The 20,942-nt window shown below is 43.6% G+C and overlaps 1 protein-coding gene across 1 annotated transcript in view; it reads left to right on the top strand.

The window, feature by feature from the left end:
* LOC122556129 (choline-phosphate cytidylyltransferase A-like) overlaps window positions 1-19,850 on the top strand; it is a 46,686-nt gene extending 26,836 nt beyond the window's left edge. The window contains exons 5-9 of the mRNA XM_043702603.1: window positions 1,080-1,231; window positions 4,686-4,764; window positions 12,709-12,851; window positions 14,633-14,821; window positions 18,877-19,850. Coding sequence (XP_043558538.1) covers window positions 1,080-1,231; window positions 4,686-4,764; window positions 12,709-12,851; window positions 14,633-14,821; window positions 18,877-19,074 — 761 coding nt within the window. The 3' untranslated portion in view covers window positions 19,075-19,850. The remainder of the gene's footprint in view (window positions 1-1,079; window positions 1,232-4,685; window positions 4,765-12,708; window positions 12,852-14,632; window positions 14,822-18,876) is intronic.
* Window positions 19,851-20,942: the final 1,092 nt, after the last annotated feature.

Genomic DNA, 20,942 nt, shown 5'->3' with positions numbered 1-20,942 from the left:
TCTGGGACTGTCCAGGTGAATTTGAGGTCGGGGTGGAAGGTGTTGGTGAAGTGGATGAACTGTTCAACCTCCTCGTGGGAGCACGAGGCAGTGCCGATACAGTCATCGATGTAGCGGAGGAAAAGGTGGGGGGTGGGGCCAGTGTAGTTCGGAAGATGGATTGTTCCACATATCCTACGAAGCGGCAGGCATAGCTGGGGCCCATGCGGGTGCTCATGGCTACTCCTTTGGTTTGGAGGAAGTGGGAGGATTGGAAAGAGAAGTTGTTCAGGGTGAGGACCAGTTCAGTCAGTCGAAGGAGGGTGTCAGTAGAAAGGTACTGGTTGGTACGGCGGGAAAGGAAGAAGCGGAGGGCTTTAAGTCCTTCGTGATGGGGGATGGAGGTGTACAGGGACTGGATGTCCATGGTGAAGATAAGGCGTTGGGGACCGGGGAAGAAAGCTATACTAGAAATAGACTTCTTCTCAATTAAACTGTCCATGCAGTAGGAGCATTATACCAAATACATTTGTCCCAAAGCAGAAGTTGGCAGAAAATTAGGCAATTTATCATATGAGAACTGGCTGCCCTTCCAGACCAGAGAAAGCATGGGATTAAAAAGACTGTTCTTGGGTTGTTGCCAGAGGATGCACTCAGCGAGAGTTGTATGAGCACCCAGAACCTGAGTCCACTGCTGCACTTTAAGATCAGTATTTCCTTTGGTCCTTGGCTCTCTGCCCCATTATGGGTAATCTAAAATCTTGGGAAAATCCTAAATGTGGTCTGGCCTATTTCCCAAGGGTGCTGGATTTTGGAAACTGAATTGAGAGAAAAGTTAGGCTGTTCTGGATTGCAAGTTGGATTAGAAGCTGCAGTCTCAGGATACTGCTTGAACTTTCTAGTGCCCATACTTTGATTTGACTAATTTAATACCACAGTGGTACTTGAACTTGTGGTTTCTGGTCCAACGTCCTCTGATACCTTACCTGGAATAAGCATTCCAGATTTCCGAGCAGAGTTCAGGTGAGTTAGCACGCTGAGGCCAAGCTCGAAGCTTTAAGCAGCCTAACTGAACCTTGTTTTCTTCTCACCTTTTGCAGTGTGCAATGATGACCTGACCCACCAGTTCAAAGGCTTCACGGTAATGAACGAGGCTGAGCGGTATGATGCAGTCAGGCATTGCCGCTACGTTGATGAGGTTGTAAGAAATGCACCCTGGTCACTTTCGGCTGAGTTCCTGGAGATGCACAGGGTAAGGTTTATTTTTAATTCAAATGAATGCTGTCTGCCTCAGGAAGTTCAAACTGGCTTAAAGCACAATTCAGCAGCAATTTATCAAAGTGACTAGTTATTGCTAACAATGATGAGCTGTTTCTTCTCGTCCAGAACACTGCAACGAGAGGACGCTGCTGGCACGTGTAAGCAAATCAATATCTAACCTGTCCATTATCAGTTCCCTGCAAGTGGAAGGAGCGGCCAGGGTGAAGAGATGGTGGCATGATAGTGTCACTGGATTAGTAGTTCAGAGGCCCAGGCTAATGCCCTGGGGCATTGGGTTCAAATCCAACCACAGCAGCTGCTGGAGTTTAAATTCAATGAATCAAGTCTGGGATTAGAAGCCATTTCAGTCATTGCAACTGTGAAACTATCATCTATTGTCATAAGATTCCATCTGATTCACTAATGTCCTTCAGGGAAGTACTTGTAACTCCAGACCATATATTTGGCTTGGGTGTCAATGGCTGGGCCAGCATTTCTTGCCCGTCCATAATTGTCTTTGAGAAGGTGATGGTGACCTGCCTCCTTGAATCTTATGGTCCACAGTACCATTGGCAAGGAAGTTTCAGGAATTTGAACTAACAACACTAAAGGAACAACAATATATTTCTAGGTGGTAGAGGTATGAAAAGAGCTGTTGTACGAGACTGTGTAAATAACTATAGTGCATCATGTAGATGTCATGATGCGTCAGTGGTGGTAGGGGTGCCAATTATTTTGTCCTGGATTGTGTCAAGCTTCGTGATCATTGTTGCGACTCCATCAATCCAGGCAATTGGGGAGAATTCCATCACAGTCCTGCGTGTGCCTTTTGATAGTGGAAAGACTTCTGGGAGTCAGGAGGCGAGTTACTCACCGCAATATTCCCAGCCTCTGACCAACTCTTGTTGCTGTACTATCTGTACGGCTGGTTCAATTCAGTTTCTAGTTTGTGGAAACTCCAGCATGGGAGGAGGGGGGTGTGTGTATGCTTTAGTGATGCTGGTGCAATTGAATGTCAAGATGCGATCGTTAGACTTTCTCTTATTGGAGATGACTATTGCTTAGTACCTATGTGTGCGATATTATTCACCATTTATCAGCCCATACCTGAATGCTGTATATGGATGTATGTTTCAAATTATGTTTCACATCGTGCTGTCGTCATTGAAACACTCCTCTTTGAAACTAATGATGGAAGGATGAGCTTGCAGAAGATGGCTATCCTGGCAGTAATATCTTTGAATTAAGATTATTGAGCTCCAAAGAACACAATCTGCTAGGTATGACTTCAACCAAAATAGTGTTTTCCCAATTTTCCATTGACTTCAGCTTTGCTAGGCCACCTCATGACTCTAGATATGCCAAACCACTTCACAGGTTTTGATGTACTTTTGGAGTACGGTCACTGTTTTAGGGACTGAAGCAATCAGTTCTCTTAGTTGCTAAAAACCGAAATGTGATAATGACCAGATGATCTGTATTCGTAATGATGATGCTTGAGGAATAGAGTCATAGAGATGTACAGCATGGAAACAGACCCTTCAGTCCAACCCGTCCATGCCGACCAGATATCCCAACCCAATCTAGTCCCACCTGCCGCACCTGGCCCATATCCCTCCAAACACTTCCTATTCATACACCCATCCGAATGTTGCAATTGTACCAGCCTCCACCACTTCCACTAGCAGCTCATTCCATACACGTACCACCCTCTGCGTGAAAACGTTGCCCCATAGGTCTCTCTTATATCTTTCCCCTCTCACCCGAAACCTATGCCCTCTAGTTCGGGACTCCCCGACCCCAGGGAAAAGACTTTGTCTATTTATCCTATCCATGCCCCCCCATAATTTTCTGAACCTCTATAAGGTCACCCTTCAGCCTCCGAAGCTCCAGGGAAAACAGCCCCAGCCTGCTCAGCCTCTCAGTGTAGCTCTGATCCTCCAACCCTGGCAACATCCTTGTAAATCTTTTCTGAACCCTTTCAAGTTTCACAACATCTTTCCGATAGGAAGGTGACCAGAACTGCATGCAATATTCCAACAGTGGCCTAACCAATGTCCTGTATAGCTGCAACATGACCTCCCAACTCCTGTACTCAATACTGAATGCTGTATATGGATGTATGTTTCAAATGATGTTTCACATCGTGCTGTCGTCATTGAAACACTCCTCTTTGAAACTAATGATGGAAGGATGAGCTTGCAGAAGATGGCTATCCTGGCAGTAATATCTTTGAATTAAGATTATTGAGCTCCAAAGAACACCCTCTTCACTGTCCACTACACCTCTAATTTTGGTGTCATCTGCAAACTTACTAACTGTACCTCTTATGCTCGCATCCAAATCATTTATGTAAATGACAAAAAGTAGAGGACCCAGCACCGATCCTTGTGGCACTCTACTGGTCACAGGCCTCCAGTCTGAAAAACAACCCTCCACCACCACCCTCTGTCTTCTACCTTTGAATAAATTTTGTCCAAGGAGTCTTGTCTCCTTGTTATTCATTCACAAGACATCTTGATAGCAGGAGATTCAACAATGGTAATGCCGTTGAATGTCAAAAGGTGATTCCTCATTGTCTTAATGGCATGAGTGTTACTTGTCACCTACTGGACTAAGATTGAATGTTGTCTAGATCTTGCTACATTTGAATGCTGACTGATTCAATAGCTGAGAAGTTGTAAATGGTGCTTAACATTATGCTGTCATCTATGAACATCCCCTCTTCTGACTTTATGGTGGAGATGAAGTTATTTAATGAAGCAGTGGTGATGGTTAGGCCCAGGACAGTACCTTGGAGATCTCTTGCAGGGATGTTCTTGAATTGAAACGATTGACTTCCAGTGGCCATCAGCACCATTAATTGTGTTAGGTATGACTCCAACCAGCGGAGAGTTTCCCTTTCTGATGAAGACTTCAGTTTTCAGACTAGTGCAATAGCATTTCCACATTTGTGTCAGAGGACAGTCAGAGCCTTGGTTTAACACTGATCTGAAATATAGCATTTCTGATAGCATACTGTCAGTAGTCTTGACTTAGATTTTTGTGCTCAAGTTTTGCGGTGGATTAAACTCTCAGTCACTTTACTCTGAGATTTATAAAGGCAACTCCTCATGTGTTTGTTTCATTGTGCATGTGAACTGGCTGCTATTCCAGTGTGAGAACTTAAGGTATTGCATTGTCAGAGTCAGTGCCAAAACTAGCAGTGTGGCACTCTAGTGTAATTACAATGTGACAGGTCTATGTAGATAGTTGTAGTGATGAATATTCAAGTCGGAAGTTGTAATGAAAGAAGCTGACACAGTATGTGACAAAGGAAATTTAGAAAATAAGGCCCTAAGGGCAGCAAATGCTCATGTACACGAGTGGGAACTATTAGATGCTACAAGAAATTCTGAAGTGAATTTTTTGATATCAGACTTTAAGTTTTTTTTTTTCTGTTGCAGATAGACTTTGTGGCTCATGATGACATCCCATATTCCTCCGCAGGAAGCGATGATGTTTACAAACACATTAAAGACGCAGGTATGTATATAGAACATAGAACAGTACAGCACAGTCCAGGCCCTTCGGCCCTTAATGTTGTGCTGACCTTTTATCCTCCTCTAAGATCAAATTAACCTACATACCCTTCATTTTACTATCATTCATGTGCTACCCAAGAGCCACTTAAATGTCCCTAATGTATCTGACTCTACTATTATGGCTAGCAGTGCATTCCACGCACCCACCACTCTGAGAGAAGAACCTACTTCTGACATCTCCCTTAAAACTTCCTCCAATCACCTTAAAATTATACCCCCTCTTGATAGCTATTTCTGCCCTGGGAAAATGTCTCTGACTATTCATTCTATCTATGCCTCTCATCATCTTGTACACTTCTATCAAGACACCTCTCATCCTTCTTCACTCAGTGAGAAAAGCCTTTGCTCCCTCAATCTTTCTTCATAACACATGCCCTCCAGTCCAGGCAGCATCCTGGCAAATCTCCTCTGCACCCTCTGTAAACTTCCACGTCCTTCCTGTGACAAGAACTGAACACAATATTCCAAGTGTGGTCTAACCAGGGCTCTATAGACCTGCAGAATAACCTCACAACTCTTAAACTCAATCCCCCTGCTAATGAAAGCCAGCACACCATATGCCTTCTTTACCTATCAACTTGGGTGGCAACTTTGAGGGATTTCTGAACATGGACCTCAAGATCTCTCTGTTCCTCCACACTGCCAAGAATCCTGCCTTTAACTCTGTATTCTGCATTTAAATTTGATCTTCCAGAATGAATCACTTCACGCTTTTCCAGACTGAACTCTAAATGCCACTTATCAGCCAAGTTCTGCATCTTGTCCAATCCTCTCCAATAATTTGCCCATCACAGATGTAAGACTGACTGGTCTGTAATTCCCAGGGTTATCCCTATTCCCTTTCTTGACAAGGGAATAACATTTGCCACCCTCCAATCACCTGGAACCACTCCAGAGGACGCAAAGATCATCGGCAAAGGCTCAGCAATCTCTTCCCTAGCACCTTGGATATATCCTGTCTGGTCCAAGGGACTTATATATCCTTTTTAAAAAATTTTCAGCATATTCTTCTTCTTAACATCAAAGTATTTGAGCATATCAGCCTGTTTCATACTGTCCTCACAAACAACAAGGTCCCTCTCAGTCACGAATACTGAAGCTAAGTACTCATTAAGGACATCCCCTACCTCCTCCGACTCTAGGCACAAGGTCCTCCCCACTATCCCTGATCAGTCCTATCCTCCACTCTGGCCATCCTCTTGTTCTTCACAAAAGTGTAGAACACCTTAGGGTTTTCCTTAATCCTGCACGCTAAAGCTTTTTCGTGTCCCCTTCTATTTTCCTAATTCCATTCTTCAGTTCCTTCCTGGCTACCTTGTAACCCTCTAGAGCCCTGTATGATCCTTGCTTCCTCAACCTTAATTAAACTTCCTTCTTCCTCTTGACTAGATGTTCTACATCCCTTGTCACCCAAGGTTCCCTATAATCCCTTCCTTGCCTCAGTGGGACAAATCTATCCAGCACTATCAGCAAGTGCTCCCTAAACAATCTCCACATTTCTGTCATGCATTTTCCTGAGAACATCAATTCCCAATTTAGGCATCCCAATTCCTGCCAAACAGCATTGCCATTCCCCCTCCCCTAATTAAATACTTCCCTTACCTTTTGTTGCTGAGACTTTTCCTAATTCCATTCTTCAGTTCCTTCCTGGCTACCTTGTAACCCTCTAGAGCCCTGTATGATCCTTGCTTCCTCAACCTTAATTAAACTTCCTTCTTCCTCTTGACTAGATGTTCTACATCCCTTGTCACCCAAGGTTCCCTATAATCCCTTCCTTGCCTCAGTGGGACAAATCTATCCAGCACTATCAGCAAGTGCTCCCTGAACAATCTCCACATTTCTGTCATGCATTTTCCTGAGAACATCAATTCCCAATTTAGGCATCCCAGTTCCTGCCAAACAGCATTGCCATTCCCCCTCCCCTAATTAAATACTTCCCCTACCTTTTGTTGCTGAGACTGTGTTCATTGGGTACCCATTCTTTCTCAATACAAACCCAAACAAGCAAACAAAACACGTCCAGAAACCCTAGCCACTCTCCCCTACATCAAAGACATCTCGGAAATGACTGCCAGACTAAGACGCCTTGGCATCATGGTAGCCCACAAACCCACCAACACACAAAAACAGCAGCTAATGAACTTGAAAAACCCGATACAGACAATGAGCAAAACTAACGTCATTTACAAAATACCAGGCAAGGACTGTGACAAACAGGCAGAAAACTAGCCACCAGGATACATGAACACCAACTAGCCACAAAAAGACGTGACCCTCTCTCACGAACATCCTCATATATGGATGAGAAAGGAAACCACTTCGACTGGGACAATACATCATTCCTAGGACAAGCCAAACAAAGACATGCATGATAATTCCTAGAAGCATGGCATTCCAACCGGATCTCTATCAACAAACACATCGAGTTAGACCCCATCTACCACCCTCTGAGAAAAGGAACAGGAAGTGACTTCACCACAGGAAATAGCATCACCACAGGAAATGACATCACCAACCCAAAGAAACCCAAACATATAAATAGAAAGCAGCAATTTTCAGCATTGCTTTGCATGTGGTCCACTGAAGATGTTACCTAGTAAGGTAACGAAATATCTGGAAATGAACCTTTCAGCTCAGCAAGCAAACTTCAACCTGAGCTACAAATCTTCTCAAAACTCACTTCCCCTACCGTCTGTTTCTATTTCTCTCCATGAGTATAGTAAAGGTCAGAGAGTTGTGATCACTATCACTGAAATGCTCTCCCACTGAGAGTTCTGAGACCTGGCCTGGTTTGTTGCCAAGCACCATATCCAATATGGCCTCCCCTCTAGTTGGCCAATCTACATATTGTCAGGAATCCCTCCTGAACACGCAGACAAAAATTGCTCCATCCAAACTATTTGAATAAGGAGGCTCCAATCAATATTGGGGAAGTTAAAGTCACCCATAACAACAACCTTGTTACTTCTGCCAAAATCTTCCTCCCAATCTGCTCCTCTCTGTCTCTGTTGCTATTGGGGGCGGGGGGGGGGGGGTCTGTAGAAAACTTCCCATAAAATGACTGCTCTTTTCCTGTTGGTTTGAAGATAGGTGGCTCTCCAGGTTCAGGATATTAGGACGTGTAATAGGCCATTTGACCCCTTGAGCATACTCCACCATTTGATAAAAAAATTACTGATTTGAGTGTAGTCTCTACTCCTGGTTTTTGAACATACGTATGAGGTGTATTCAGAGAGCATTTGGCCCCTAGAACCTGCTCTGCTATTTGATAATGTCAGGCTGCTCTCACTGTGACTTCTATTTTCTTGTCTGTCCCTTGTATCTTTTCACTCCCTTGTCAGACAGAAATTTGTGTAATCTACATTTGAAATTATCCAAAGAACCTTCCTAAACTGTTCTCTGGGCAAGCCAATTTCATAAAGTGACAACTGTTGTAGAGGAAAAAAATGGCTTCACCTCTGTATTAAGTGGGGTTCCCTTGTTCTTAAGATGTATTCCCTAGTTCTAATCTTGCCCACAAGAGAAAACGTTTCAGTATCTACCCTGTCAATTTTCTCCAAATTATTAATGTTTAATTAGATTGCTTTTCATTTCATCTAATCTCCAACTGATAATGCCTAGCCCGTCCACCCTTTCCTCATCAGACAACTCACCCATCCCAGGGATGGCTTAAGTGAACCTTCTCTGCATTACTAATGCAATTGTATTCTTTCTGAAATAAGGAGACTGTACGCTATTCCCAAGGTGGTGTCGTTGCCTTGTGCAGCAAGAGCCAAACTTCCATAATTTCAGAAACATAAAACATTAGAGCCAGAGTAGGCCATTCAGCCCTTTGAGTTTGCTTCGACATTCAGTGCAATCATGATGGATCATCCAACTCCCATCAGTCTTCCTGCTTTCTTTCATACCCTTTGATTCCGTTAGCCCCAAGAGCTATTTCTGACTCCTTCTTGAAAACATTCAATGTTTTGGCCTTAAGGACTCATGGCAGAAAATTTCACAGACTCACCACTTTCTAGGTGAAGATATTTCTCTTGTCTCAGCCCTATTTGGCCTACCTCGTTTCCTTAGACTCTGACCCCTGGTTCTGCACTCCCCGGTCATTGGGAACATGGTGTCTCATCCTCTTAAAATTTTATAGGTTTCTTTTGAGATCCCTCCTCATTCTTCTGAAGTGAATATGTTCCTCATGTACTGCATTCCATTCTCCTTGCATGAACAGTAACATTGCAGCTGTCTTCCTAATTACTTGCTGCACTGACATATGCACTTGTTGAGATTCATGTACCAGGAAACCTGGATTCCTATGTCCCACAGTGTTCTGAAATCTCTCTCCATTTAAATAATATGCTGCTTTTCATTCATAGCTACCAAAATGGATAAGTCCTAAATTATAATGAATCTGCCAAACTTTTGCCAACTCACTCAACCTATCTGTATGCCTTTGCAATCTCCTTGTATTCTCGTCAAAAATTATTTTCCAATTTAGCTTTGTCACATCAGCACGTTTAGCAACTGTACATTTGGTTTCTTCATCCAAATCATTGATATGCCATATATACTCATGTAAAAGTCAAATTTTGTAGACTTTTTTTTTTATGGGGTTGACTATTACAAGGATACTGCTATTGAGGGGCTAAAATTGACGCTACAGTCCACAATACAGTATTACTAGCACAAGTCCATTTAATCTGTAAACAAATAAAGGAAAAAAACACACCGAATTACCGTAGTATGATTATATTCCATGAGTGCTACAGGGGAACTGAGCTCAGCTGAGCTGTACCCAAAGGGAGTTTGCCACCTGAATCCTAAACTTTCGCAGCAAATTGGTATGAATTGTACATCAAAACACATAATAACACAAAAAAATCATGTTGATCTGTTATTTAAAAGTTGACCCTCTATTTTTGGCCAAAAATCTGGAATTTTCATATATGTAAAAGTCAACCCTTGTTCTTCACAGATCAACATTTGATTCAAGGTATTATCCTGTACATTAATGTTACAGTGGGGAAATGATTTTGTTGTGTTATTATATCTGTTCAATGCACCTACTCTTTTCATATTTCCCATTATTAATTTCCAGACACATTCTGCAGGATGAATGCTCTCTTGAATTTGTTTTTGCCTTAATATATATTTTTGTTACTCGCTAGCTTTCTCTTGAACCCAACTTCTCCTCAGTTTTTTTAAAGTCATTCTTTGACTTTTTTTATGTGCTGTCCATTTCTCTAACCTGCCACTAATTTTCATTGAATTGTACACTTTTCCTTTTAATTTGTTCCTGTATTTAACTTCCATAGATGGTAATGGGTGGTTCATCTTTTTCCTTGAGTCTTTCCACTGGAAGGTATGTTTGCTGTGTATGAAATATCTGTAAATGTCTGCAACCGCATCTTTTCAGACCTATCCTTAACCTAATTTTCTAGTACACTTCAGTCAGCTTTATCTTTATACTCTCAATTACTTTAATTTAAATTTGAAATGCTCTGGACTCAATTTTCTCATCCTCAAATTGAATCTGAAATTGTTATGGTCACTATAACCTAAACATGCCATTGCTAAAAAGTCTTAAATTAATCCTGTTTCATTGCATATTACTAGGTCAAGAGTAGCCTGTTCCCTGGCTGTAGAATGAACTGTTCTATATAATTGTCCTGAAAATTCTTACTATCTGTTTTCGTGTTTTTTAGTAGCTTTCTCTTGTACGTTAATTCTCCTTTATTAGTCACTCTTTTGATTTTGTTTTGACAGTGTTCAATTTTTTGACCTATGAGTTCAACTTCCAGCCTAATTTTGCCAATCTGATTCAACCAATCTATTTGTAGATTGGAAAAGAAAATTCCCAAAGATATTTCTGGACCTTTCTCATAAGCCACTGTTTTTATTTTCTGTTCCCGAGTTAATCTACTGTTTGGATACCCATGACTACTCCCACCAATAACATCTTACCTTTGCTGTTTCTTATCTCTAACCTAATAAATTCTGCGTCTTGACCTTTAGAACTAAGGTTGTGGCTTCTGCTGGTTTACTGTGATCTTTATACACATAAGATAAGCATGATAGACCTTTAGTTGGAATGCTGGAATTTGTTTCAAGCATTCCAAGGTCAGCATAGCAAGATACCGGGTAAATATTTCTCAGTACCAAATCTTACTGTACTGCTGACATACTTTCTTAGTTCAAGCTGTCCACTATGGTGATTTGTTTGGATGGCCAGGGAGAAATTATTTCCTCTGGCTGGGGAATGCAGAGCAAAAACATAGCCTTAAAACGTTGCTTGAAATACATTTTAATGGCATAAAATCAGTACTCACTCAGAGAGTCAGTGCAGTCACTGGCCAAATGGTGGTGGCCGAGTGGTATTATTGCTGTATTATTAATCCAGAGATCTAGGTAATGTTATGGGGACCTGAGTTCATGTCTCCACTATGGCAGATGGTGGATTTCAATAAAAATCTGGAATTAAGAGTCTAATAGCCATTATCAGTTGTCAGAAAAACCCATCTGGTTCTTTAATGTTCTTCTTAGGGAAGGCAATCTGCGATCCTTACTGGTCTGACCTATGTGCGAGTCCAGACCCACAGCAATGTGGCTGCCACTTAACTATCTTCTGGACAATTAGGGCTGGTCAGCAACGCCCACATTCCATGAATGAATTTTTAAAAATCTATACTGCCCTCTTTTTCTTATTTTTATTATTGTGCATTATCCTACAGTAACATAACACCATAGACAGCAAAATGCCTTCTGTCTGACCAGGCCATCAAACCACAGTGTTCACTTGATGCATTTTAATTCCTAAATCTGAATCTGTTTGTTGTCTGACTCTTTCTGGAATTTGGTTCATGCTTTCTTGCCTCCACTGGTAACACTGCACTGAGTAAGCAGGATTGCCATTTCCAACTACCTCATCCTTGCTGAGTTAACCATTGTGCACATGATTCATGCAAGAGCAATCAAAAAGAGAGGGCCTGTTACTTGATAGTTAGGAACTTGGATCTTGTTGAAGTTGTCAAAGTTGTTCATCTTTTGTATGTCGGGACAAACACAGAAATGCTAAATTTCAAACAGCAGCAGTTTGTAGGAAGGGGCAATGGGTATTGATTGGTTGGCATGTTGACTGTTGGATAAGACATTGCCATGGGGCAGTGCCAGTTGTCCAATCTCGAAGCTTTACTAAAGAAGGCACAGGATTGAAAATGTTCCTTTTGTTTACAGAGGCTGTATTCCTGCAGGTCTATGTATTTCTCAGCCAGTCAGATTTGGTTAGCTAGCTAGTCAGCATCTCTCTTCTTCTGCACTATAAGTTGCTGTGATTATTTGTTTGAAATTCGCCTTGATGAGTGTAAGACAAAAGCCTTTGACGACATAGCTCAGTTTTCAGCAATGTTTGAGCCTCGCAATTGTACAGATACTCAAGCAGTTGAATATTTGACTGTTGTCAGCTGTGGTTCAGTGGATATCATCTTACCTCTGAATCAGAAGGTCATGGCTTCGTGATGCATTTCAGAGAATGGAGTTCATAAACCAGACTGATTTTTCAGCATTTGTGCTATCAGATTTTTTGATCAAATGTTAAACCAAGGCCCAGTCTGCCCTGTCAGGTCAATGTGAAGTATGCCATTTAACTATGCCATTTAAAGAGCAGGGGAATTATCTCTGTCCAATACAGCAAAACAGATTATGTGATGTCACAACGATGTTTGTGGGAGCTTGCTGTGTGAAAATAGGCTGCTTTGTGTTCTCCATCTAATAAATGCACTTAGCCATAAAGGACTTTAGGGTTGTTTGAAGTGTTGAACGGTGTTTTTCAACCGGTACCAGGGAATATTTCACGGTTGAATGATCTCCTAAACATTCTACTCTGTGTGACCTACAGGTATGTTTGCCCCAACTCAAAGAACAGAAGGAATCTCCACATCAGATATCATTACCAGAATTGTGCGGGATTATGACGTATACGTGCGCAGAAATCTCCAGCGTGGTTACACTGCCAAGGAGCTTAATGTCAGCTTTATAAATGTGAGTAGTCATTCCCGGAGATTCATTCCCATGTTCCATGCTCACTTCTGGCATTGGCAGTAAGCTTTTTAATCATCAAGCTTTGGCTGTAAAGAACCACCTGAGTCAGTGAAAGACACCTGCACTGCACACCCCCCCCCCCCTCCCCCCTCGCCCAAGTAGCCTCACCACTGCCTGCACTGGACCTGCCAATGGAGCAGTTGCCACTCTTTAGGCACCACCTCTTCATGGCTGGGCATGCTGTGTCAATGCTGCCACTGATACCGATGCCAGGTCTTTTGCTCCATTGACTCCACCACCAGGAATCCCCAGCTCAATTGTTGGCTCAATAACATCAGGAATTCCAGTTCCAGGCACACCACATTGCGACCATTGCAGCCAGGGCCTTGCCAACACCAGAAGACCTCGTTCCAGACCGACTGCAACCAGGAGTCCCTGGCTCCACTGCTGAGCCAGGTGCCGCCATTGTCTCGCCATACGTCCCGCTGTGGCGACCCTCTTCCGTGATGTTGCCTTGCAGGTGCCGCCATTTTGAAACGTTCACTGCTTCCTCTGATCACTGGAGGAGCCTTGCTGCCGCTGCCACTGCCGCTGCCAGCCCTAAATCGCCAGGAGGGCACCCTTGCCACCTCCAGGCCCAAACACCGGGAGGGTGTCCGTGCCACCGCCAGGCCCAAACACCGGGAGGGCGTCCCTGCCACCGCCAGGCCCAAACACCGGGAGGGCGTCCCTGCCACCGCCAGGCCCAAACACCGGGAGGGCGTCCCTGCCACCGCCAGGCCCAAACACCGGGAGGGCATCCCTGCCACCGCCAGGCCCAAACACCGGGAGGGCGTCCCTGCCACGCCAAGCCCAAAAGCCGGGAGGGCGTCCCTGCCACCGCCAGGCCCAAACACCGGGAGGGCGTCCCTGCCACCGCCAGACCCAAACACCGGGAGGGCGTCCCTGCCTCGGCCAGGCCCAAACACCGGGAGGGCGTCCCTGCCACGCCAAGCCCAAAAGCCGGGAGGGCGTCCCTGCCACTGTCTGGCCCAAACACCGGGAGGGCGTCCCTGCCACCGCCAGGCCCAAACACCGGGAGGGCGTCCCTGCCACCGCCAGGCCCACTTACCGGGAGAGGGTTGGGGGGGGTGTCCCTGCCGCTGGTACCACCACCTCTGACTGACTCCACTCCAAAACGTGGCCCTCTGTAGCTGCCACACTGATTTCGCCTGCTAATCCACCACAAAAGGCTCCAAATAAAAAATAAGCAAAAGAGGAAAAATGAAGTACAAAGAAAAGAAACAGTGCATGGGAGCAGCTGAGCCCCGGGCAAGAGCCTGCACGCAGCCCTGCTATTCCACCATCACCTTCTTCACAACACTGCTCCAGTGAAACAGTTAGGAGGAGGAGCCTTGGTCACAATGAGGGCAAAGACAAGAATTTAATGGAGTATGTAAGGAGAAACTTCCCCTGGCGGGAAGGGTCAGTAAGCAGACTTAAGATAATTGGCAAAGACAATACTGGGGAACTAAGAACTTTTATTAGTATGCACTGAGTTATGATCGGAATGCATTACTAAAAGGCTGGTCTTCTGCAATCTAGTGTACTCTCTTCCTTGCTGTGTGCTGTCATGCACTCATGTTTTCTCTCTCTCTCTCTCTCTCTCTCTCTCTCTCTCTGTCTCACTCCACCTGCTCCACATTTCCTCTCATGCTTAACTCTTGTGCTCTCATGCTCCTGCTCACTTTCTGTTGTGCTGTTGCTTTCTGTCTCTTCCTTTCATGTTCTCTGCTTTCCAGGAAAAGAAATACAACTTGCAAGAAAGAGTTGACAAAGTGAAGCAGAAAGTTAAAGATGTGGAGGAGAAGTCGAAGGAGTTTGTTCAGAAGGTTGAGGAGAAAAGCATTGATCTGATTCAGAAATGGGAGGAAAAGTCAAGAGAATTCATCGGAAACTTCCTGGAGATGTTTGGGCCGGAGGGAGCCTTGGTAAGGATTTTCCCAATTAGCGGCACAGTTCAGTAACAATAAATGTAAGAATGATTGAGAGGAGAAGAGTTTATTTGGTTATCATCAGAATCCCAATTCCTGGCCCCAGACACTCTGTCTCTAAATGATTTCATAAACTTTATCCGTTAGCGGTGAGGCACATGAAATCCTTCCAAACAGCAAAGACGTATAGCTGAAGTTCGACTCTCTCTGGGAGCAAGGTTAACATAATCATTTGCAGTTTCTTTGTTTTGTATTTAAAAGATTTAAAAGGGCATCACTTTCCTACTTTCTTCAAATAAATAGAACTTTACCCTGGAAGGAGGTAAATCAAATCTGGAGTTGTTGAGTAAGTTGGACTTCAATAGATGGAAGAAACTTAAAAGAGCTACACCAAAGGATTGTTTTGTTAATAAGGGCACCACTGGGTACAATAAAACATGATGAAAAGAGCAGGATAGTTTAAGAAAGAATTCTAACTCAATGGAAGATTACATGTTATGATGAAAAAGAAACTCACATTTATATAGCATTGTTCACCTCTGAACTCTCCAAAGAGCTGATTACTTTGAATTATGGTCAATATATTAATGTTAATAAGACAGAGAACACCAAGAGAAATAAGGCCTTTAATGATCAGGGAATACTTATTTTCTCTATGTAACTAATTTCAAGTTGAGGCTGGAAGACAGGCTGCCTTTTCTTCATTCTTCCATGGAATGACGGTGCCACTAGGAAGTTCAACATTTGTTTCCCATCCCTGTAAGTGTCATGGGAATGTCTCACTAGAGCTGCAATTCAGAGTCAACCACATTGCTGTGGGTCTAGAGGACCATGTAGGTCAGACCAGGTAAGGATGGCAGGTACTCCTACCTAAAGGACATTATTTAATCAGAAGGATATTTACAATTGACCATTTTCACAGTCACATGACTGACACTTTTAAGTCCAGATTTGAAAAATAAATTGCTGGAATTTAATTTCCACCATCTGTCATGGTGCAATTTAAACCTTTGTCCCCCAGAACATTACCGTGGATTATTAGTCCAATGATATTGCGACCTTGCCACCACCTCCTTCCCTATACAAAATTCCATCCAAACTGGTGAGAATGAGATGCTAGTCAATGAAGGCACAGCTCTAATGGAAGGGTGCAAAGTTTATCTGTTCAATAAGCTCAAGGGAGGAAGGCTGTAGGCAGATGGGGCTAGTTTAGCTTGGGATTATGATTGACGTGGACTGGTTGGACTGAAGGGTCTGTTTCCATGCTGGGTGACTGTTTGACTCTGGGAGAAGATTTGCATTGAGTTTAAAACCTTTCAGAATTTCAGGATGTACCAAGTGAGATATACTGCCAGTGAAGCGCTTTTGAAGCGCATTCACTATTATAATGTGGAGAAACATGATAGCCACAGTAAAATCCCACAAGCATCCATGTGGCATAACCTGCTCTGTCTTATGGTAAATGTTGAATGACTTGAGACACTAAGGCGAACTCCCCGGCTCCTCTTCTAAACAATACCCGCAACATCTTTGGTTTCTATCTCAGGGCAGAAAATGTCTTGATTTAATTCTAACAGACTGCATCTCTGATACAGCAGCACCCCCACTGAATACAGCATTGGAATGTGAGCCTTCATTTTGTACTTGGGTCTCTGGAATCTAGGACAAAGCTGCCATCTACATGGCTGTACAGCCAGAGATGGAAAATGAAGTCTGGCTTTGAAGCAACTAGGGACTTTGAGGTGGAATGAAAGTAACAAGAAAGCTTGTGAATCTATTAGAAAGCTACAAACAGCTAACAAATACAGCATTGTCTGATACAGCATCAAGGAACTGGAGAGGCATTAGCCATGAAACCAATGAATGTAGCTGGGTCCAAAATAATACAAGCCCAAGAGGAATGCTTCTGCTTGGGTATGCAGTTGGAGTCGGTGCAACATGTTTAAAGAACGAGAGGGGGAGGATACGATAGTGGTGTCTTTTGATGAGAGAAATAAATAAAAGGAATTAAAAACTATATTGGTGAGGTGACCTTCCTCTATGGGGAAGAGACAATTGAGAGCTTTTGTTCAGTGTGATCTGGTGAGGGGTTCAGACGGCATGGATTGGGAGGAACCATTGGTGAAATAATCAGAAAACAAAGGGCAATGTTGCAAAGGAAGCAGTGAATAGATGAAGAATCCCTTTATATAGTGCATGGTTAAGATCTGTAATGCACTGCCAGATTTTTTTATTCATTATACGTGGGATATAGATGTTGCTGACTGAGCTAGAATTAATTCCCCATTTGTAATTGCTCTTGAGAAAGTGGTAGTGAGCTGCTTTCTTGAATCACTGCAGTCTGCAGTATTTTTACACAGTGACACTGAAGGAACTGTGATATGTTTCCAAGTCAGGATAGTAAGTGGTTTGGAGGGGAAATTGCAGGTCGTGATGTTCCCAAGTATCTGTTGCCCTTGTTCTTCCAGGTGTTTTGTTTTATTTATTCATTCGTGGGATGTGGGTGTCACTGACTGGTCAGCATTTATTGTCTACCGAAGCTGCCCTTGAATTATCTGGCTTACTAGGGAATTTCAGAATACAGTTAAGAGCCACTCACATTGATGTGAGTCTGGAGTCACAGGAGGTCAGACCAGGTGAGGATGGCAGATTTCCTTCCCTGTAGGACGTTAGTGAGCTGGTAGGGTTTTGTCGACAATTGTTTCATGATCATCAGGAGAGTCTTAATTCCAAATTATTAAAAAATTGAATTCACATTCCGCCATCAGCCACAGGGTGGGATTCAGACCCGGGTCCTCAGAACATTAGCTGAATTTCTAGATAAATCATCTGGTGATAATATTAGGCCATCACCTCCCTGCCTCCCTTTGTCATGGTAGAGGTCATGCATTTGTAAGTTGTTGAAGGAAGCTTGGTGAGTTACTACAGTGTATCCTGTAAATAATACACATTTATTAAACCGTGTGACAGTGGTGAGAAGAGTGAATGGTGGATGTGGGGAATGGTGTGTCAATTAAGCAAGCTGCTTGATCTTGGATGGGGTCAGGTTTCTTGAATATTGTTGGAGCTAAACCTATCTGGGCTAGTGAAGCGTATTCCATCAGATTCCTGACCAGTGTCTGATAGATGATGGTCAAGCTTTGAGCATTCCTCAGTTTTGGAGGAAATTGAATTATTACCTGAGAATGAAGAATCTGCAAAGCTATGGGGAGTTGGTATGCAAAGGCATGAGGTGAATTGCTTCTTCAGGGATCAAGCGCAGACGTGATGGGTTGAATGGTCTATGTTGTAACCATTCTGTGAGGACTGCATACAAGTTTCAAATCCCAGCCCAGCATGAAATCCCCACTTCGCCCAGTGAGAAGGTGTGGAGTAGGGTAAAAATTAACCAGGCACCCATCACCTCTTCTAGATGGTTTAAGCTAGTTTCAAGGACTGTGTTTCCTCTGTGCTCACTGACTTTCATTGGCTCCCAGTCTGGTAATGTCTTCATTCTTGTTGTCACATTCAAATATCTTTTGAGGCTTCAGCCCTTCTCTATCTCTTGTATCTTTTCTGACCCTTCATGCCCCATTTGAATTGCCCCCACCATCAGCAGCCTGCTTGAACCCTTCAAAGCAATCTTTTTGACGATGCATTGGCTGCATTTCCCAATATCTCCTTCTGTGACTCAGCATCCTGTTTGATGTGGTAATCACAGTGGTGACATGTCTTGGAATGTTTTTGCTAAATTAGATGGGAATTTAGAATAATCTACCCCCGAGAGCTGTGCGCGCTCAGATATTGCTTACATTCAATGAATAGACTTTTGGAATGAAAGAATCGAGGGATAGTATAGGAACATGTGTTGAGGTAGAAGTTGAGTCATGATCTAACTGAATGATAGAGTGGACTCTGTGGGGCCTCCTGCTCTTTCGTACGTTTCTTAACGATGCTAGATAAATGTAAGTTGTTGTTGGAGAGAACAGTTATGAACCCATGTCGGTTTAAAAATGTCTTAAAGTTTTCTATTTCATTCACTGCTCCCCTCCCACCCCACCCTCGTAAAACAGAAACATATGCTGAAAGAGGGCAAAGGCCGAATGCTGCAGGCAATAACCCCGAAGCAGAGTCCGAGCAACAGTCCGGCCCGGGAACGTTCCCCATCGCCCACTTTCCGATGGCCGTTCTCCAAGACCTCTCCGCCCTGCTCGCCGAAACCGGAGTCGGACGCGGCTGGCTATGACATCAGCGATGACGATTCAGAGTAAAGGTCTCTCTCTGTCTCTCCCGGAGTCTTTGTTTCAGCCTCAACACCTGTATCCTCCAGAGTCTGTCTATCGATTTGTCAGTGATCCATGAGGACTGCAGGCTCTAGGCAAGTGTCACTCTCCAACGCACGTACACAGAAAAGGAGTTCACACAACTAGGATCAGGTTGGACTTTGGAATTAAAACATTAAAAACAAAATAATTTTCCACAGGAAAGTAGCTTGAACGATGTAAGCATTTTTTTTCTTTTTAGCAAATTAAACTAACTTAAAAGAATCACTGTAAAGATCACGGGGGAAAAATGGTTTTCTTTTATATGTAAGGCCTTGTGTTGTATCTGAGTATCTGCACATCAAAATGTAATTTGTGTTTCTAATGTATGAGGCTAGAAATGTATGCTCGCCTCGGTTTGGTGGCCGAAAGACTTTTGTGGGATGGGGATGTTGTGGGTGGGGGGCGTGGGGGGGATTGTGTTTGTATCTGTTCATGGGCTTTCCCCTGCAACTTTCATCCAGCCGAACAGTTCACCCCTTGTGGAAAGAGCTGCAACTTGCCAGTCACTTGCATTTCCAACTTCACCAGTCTCCAGATTTGAAATCTCACCAGCCTCCAGATTTGAAATCTCACCACCCACTCTGCCTTATGTCCCATCTCACTGAACTGGTTCAGTCAGCTTTTGCAACCTTTGTGGGTGGCACGGTGGCACAGTGGTTAGCACTGCTGCCTCACAGCACCTGAGACCCGGGTTCAATTCCCGCCTCAGGCGACTGACTGTGTGGAGTTTGCACGTTCTCCCCGTGTCTGCGTGAGTTTCCTCCGGGTGCTCCGGTTTCCTCCCACAATCCAAAGATGTGCAGGTCAGGTGAATTGGCCATGCTAAATTGCCCGTAGAGTTAGGTAATGGGTAAACGTAGGGGTATGGGTGGGTTGCGCTTCGGCGGGTCAGTGTGGACTTGTTGGGCCGAAGGATTAGATGTAATCTAATCTAATCTAATTATTGAATCCAAGAGGGTTATTGAAACAAGAGTGTTGTCAGCTCAATGCTGCAGCCATGGGATGTGATGCACTGGAGGAGATGAGACAGAATTGGTGTGATGGATATACCCACAATGCTAGCTGCTGCATATTTATAAGAGGTGGTTTAATGACAACTCCTTTCTCATGCAACAGTTGAGATTCCCTTTCTGTAAGCCACTTTATGGTTTGTCTTGTGTGTAAGTATAGACAGTGATTCTGACTGATCAGTGACAGAGTGGAGATCGGGTTGCGGCATGTCAAGGCAGACTCTCCGATAGGTAGAAGGATTTGTGTACAACCCGGGTGCTGTGTCTGACCTTTCCATTTCTAGTGGAGCGTGCACTATTTGTGTGGAGGAAACTCCTGCACTCGACAGTTTGAACGTGCTGGTGTATAATCGATCGTTTTTGCACTTTGGAAGCTTGGACTACTCTTGAGGTGAAGCCCTTGTGGGTTTTCTCTCCTGTTTCATACGCTTAAGAGGAGTCCATACTCTTTTGAATGACTGTCCTGCACAGTACGATGAGGTTAAGGACTGAATCAGAATACTCTTTGGAATTCCAGTGCTCGAGGTTGGTGCATGTCTTGTACTTGTCTGCACACTGCCCATGGACAAGGAGATGTTGGACTGTGTTCCCAGCCTATGCTATCCTTTGCTTTCTGGCTGCACACTTATGCATGTTTTCCCAGGATTGTCAGTGTTTGTGTGCAGACTAGTACCAAACATTCTGTATTCACGCAGCCTCTCTGCAGAAGTTAATTTAAGGAACAAGATTGAAATAAATAAGGATAAACACCCTGTAAATACAAAGCAGGATCCGCCAGTCCTTTAAAAGAACAGTTTGGTGTTT

The sequence above is a fragment of the Chiloscyllium plagiosum genome, chromosome 13 (assembly GCF_004010195.1).
Source record: "Chiloscyllium plagiosum isolate BGI_BamShark_2017 chromosome 13, ASM401019v2, whole genome shotgun sequence".
NCBI classification, from domain to species: domain Eukaryota; kingdom Metazoa; phylum Chordata; class Chondrichthyes; order Orectolobiformes; family Hemiscylliidae; genus Chiloscyllium; species Chiloscyllium plagiosum.
The sequence above is the reverse complement of the archived record's forward strand: the minus strand, read 5'-3'. Positions and strand labels throughout refer to the sequence as shown.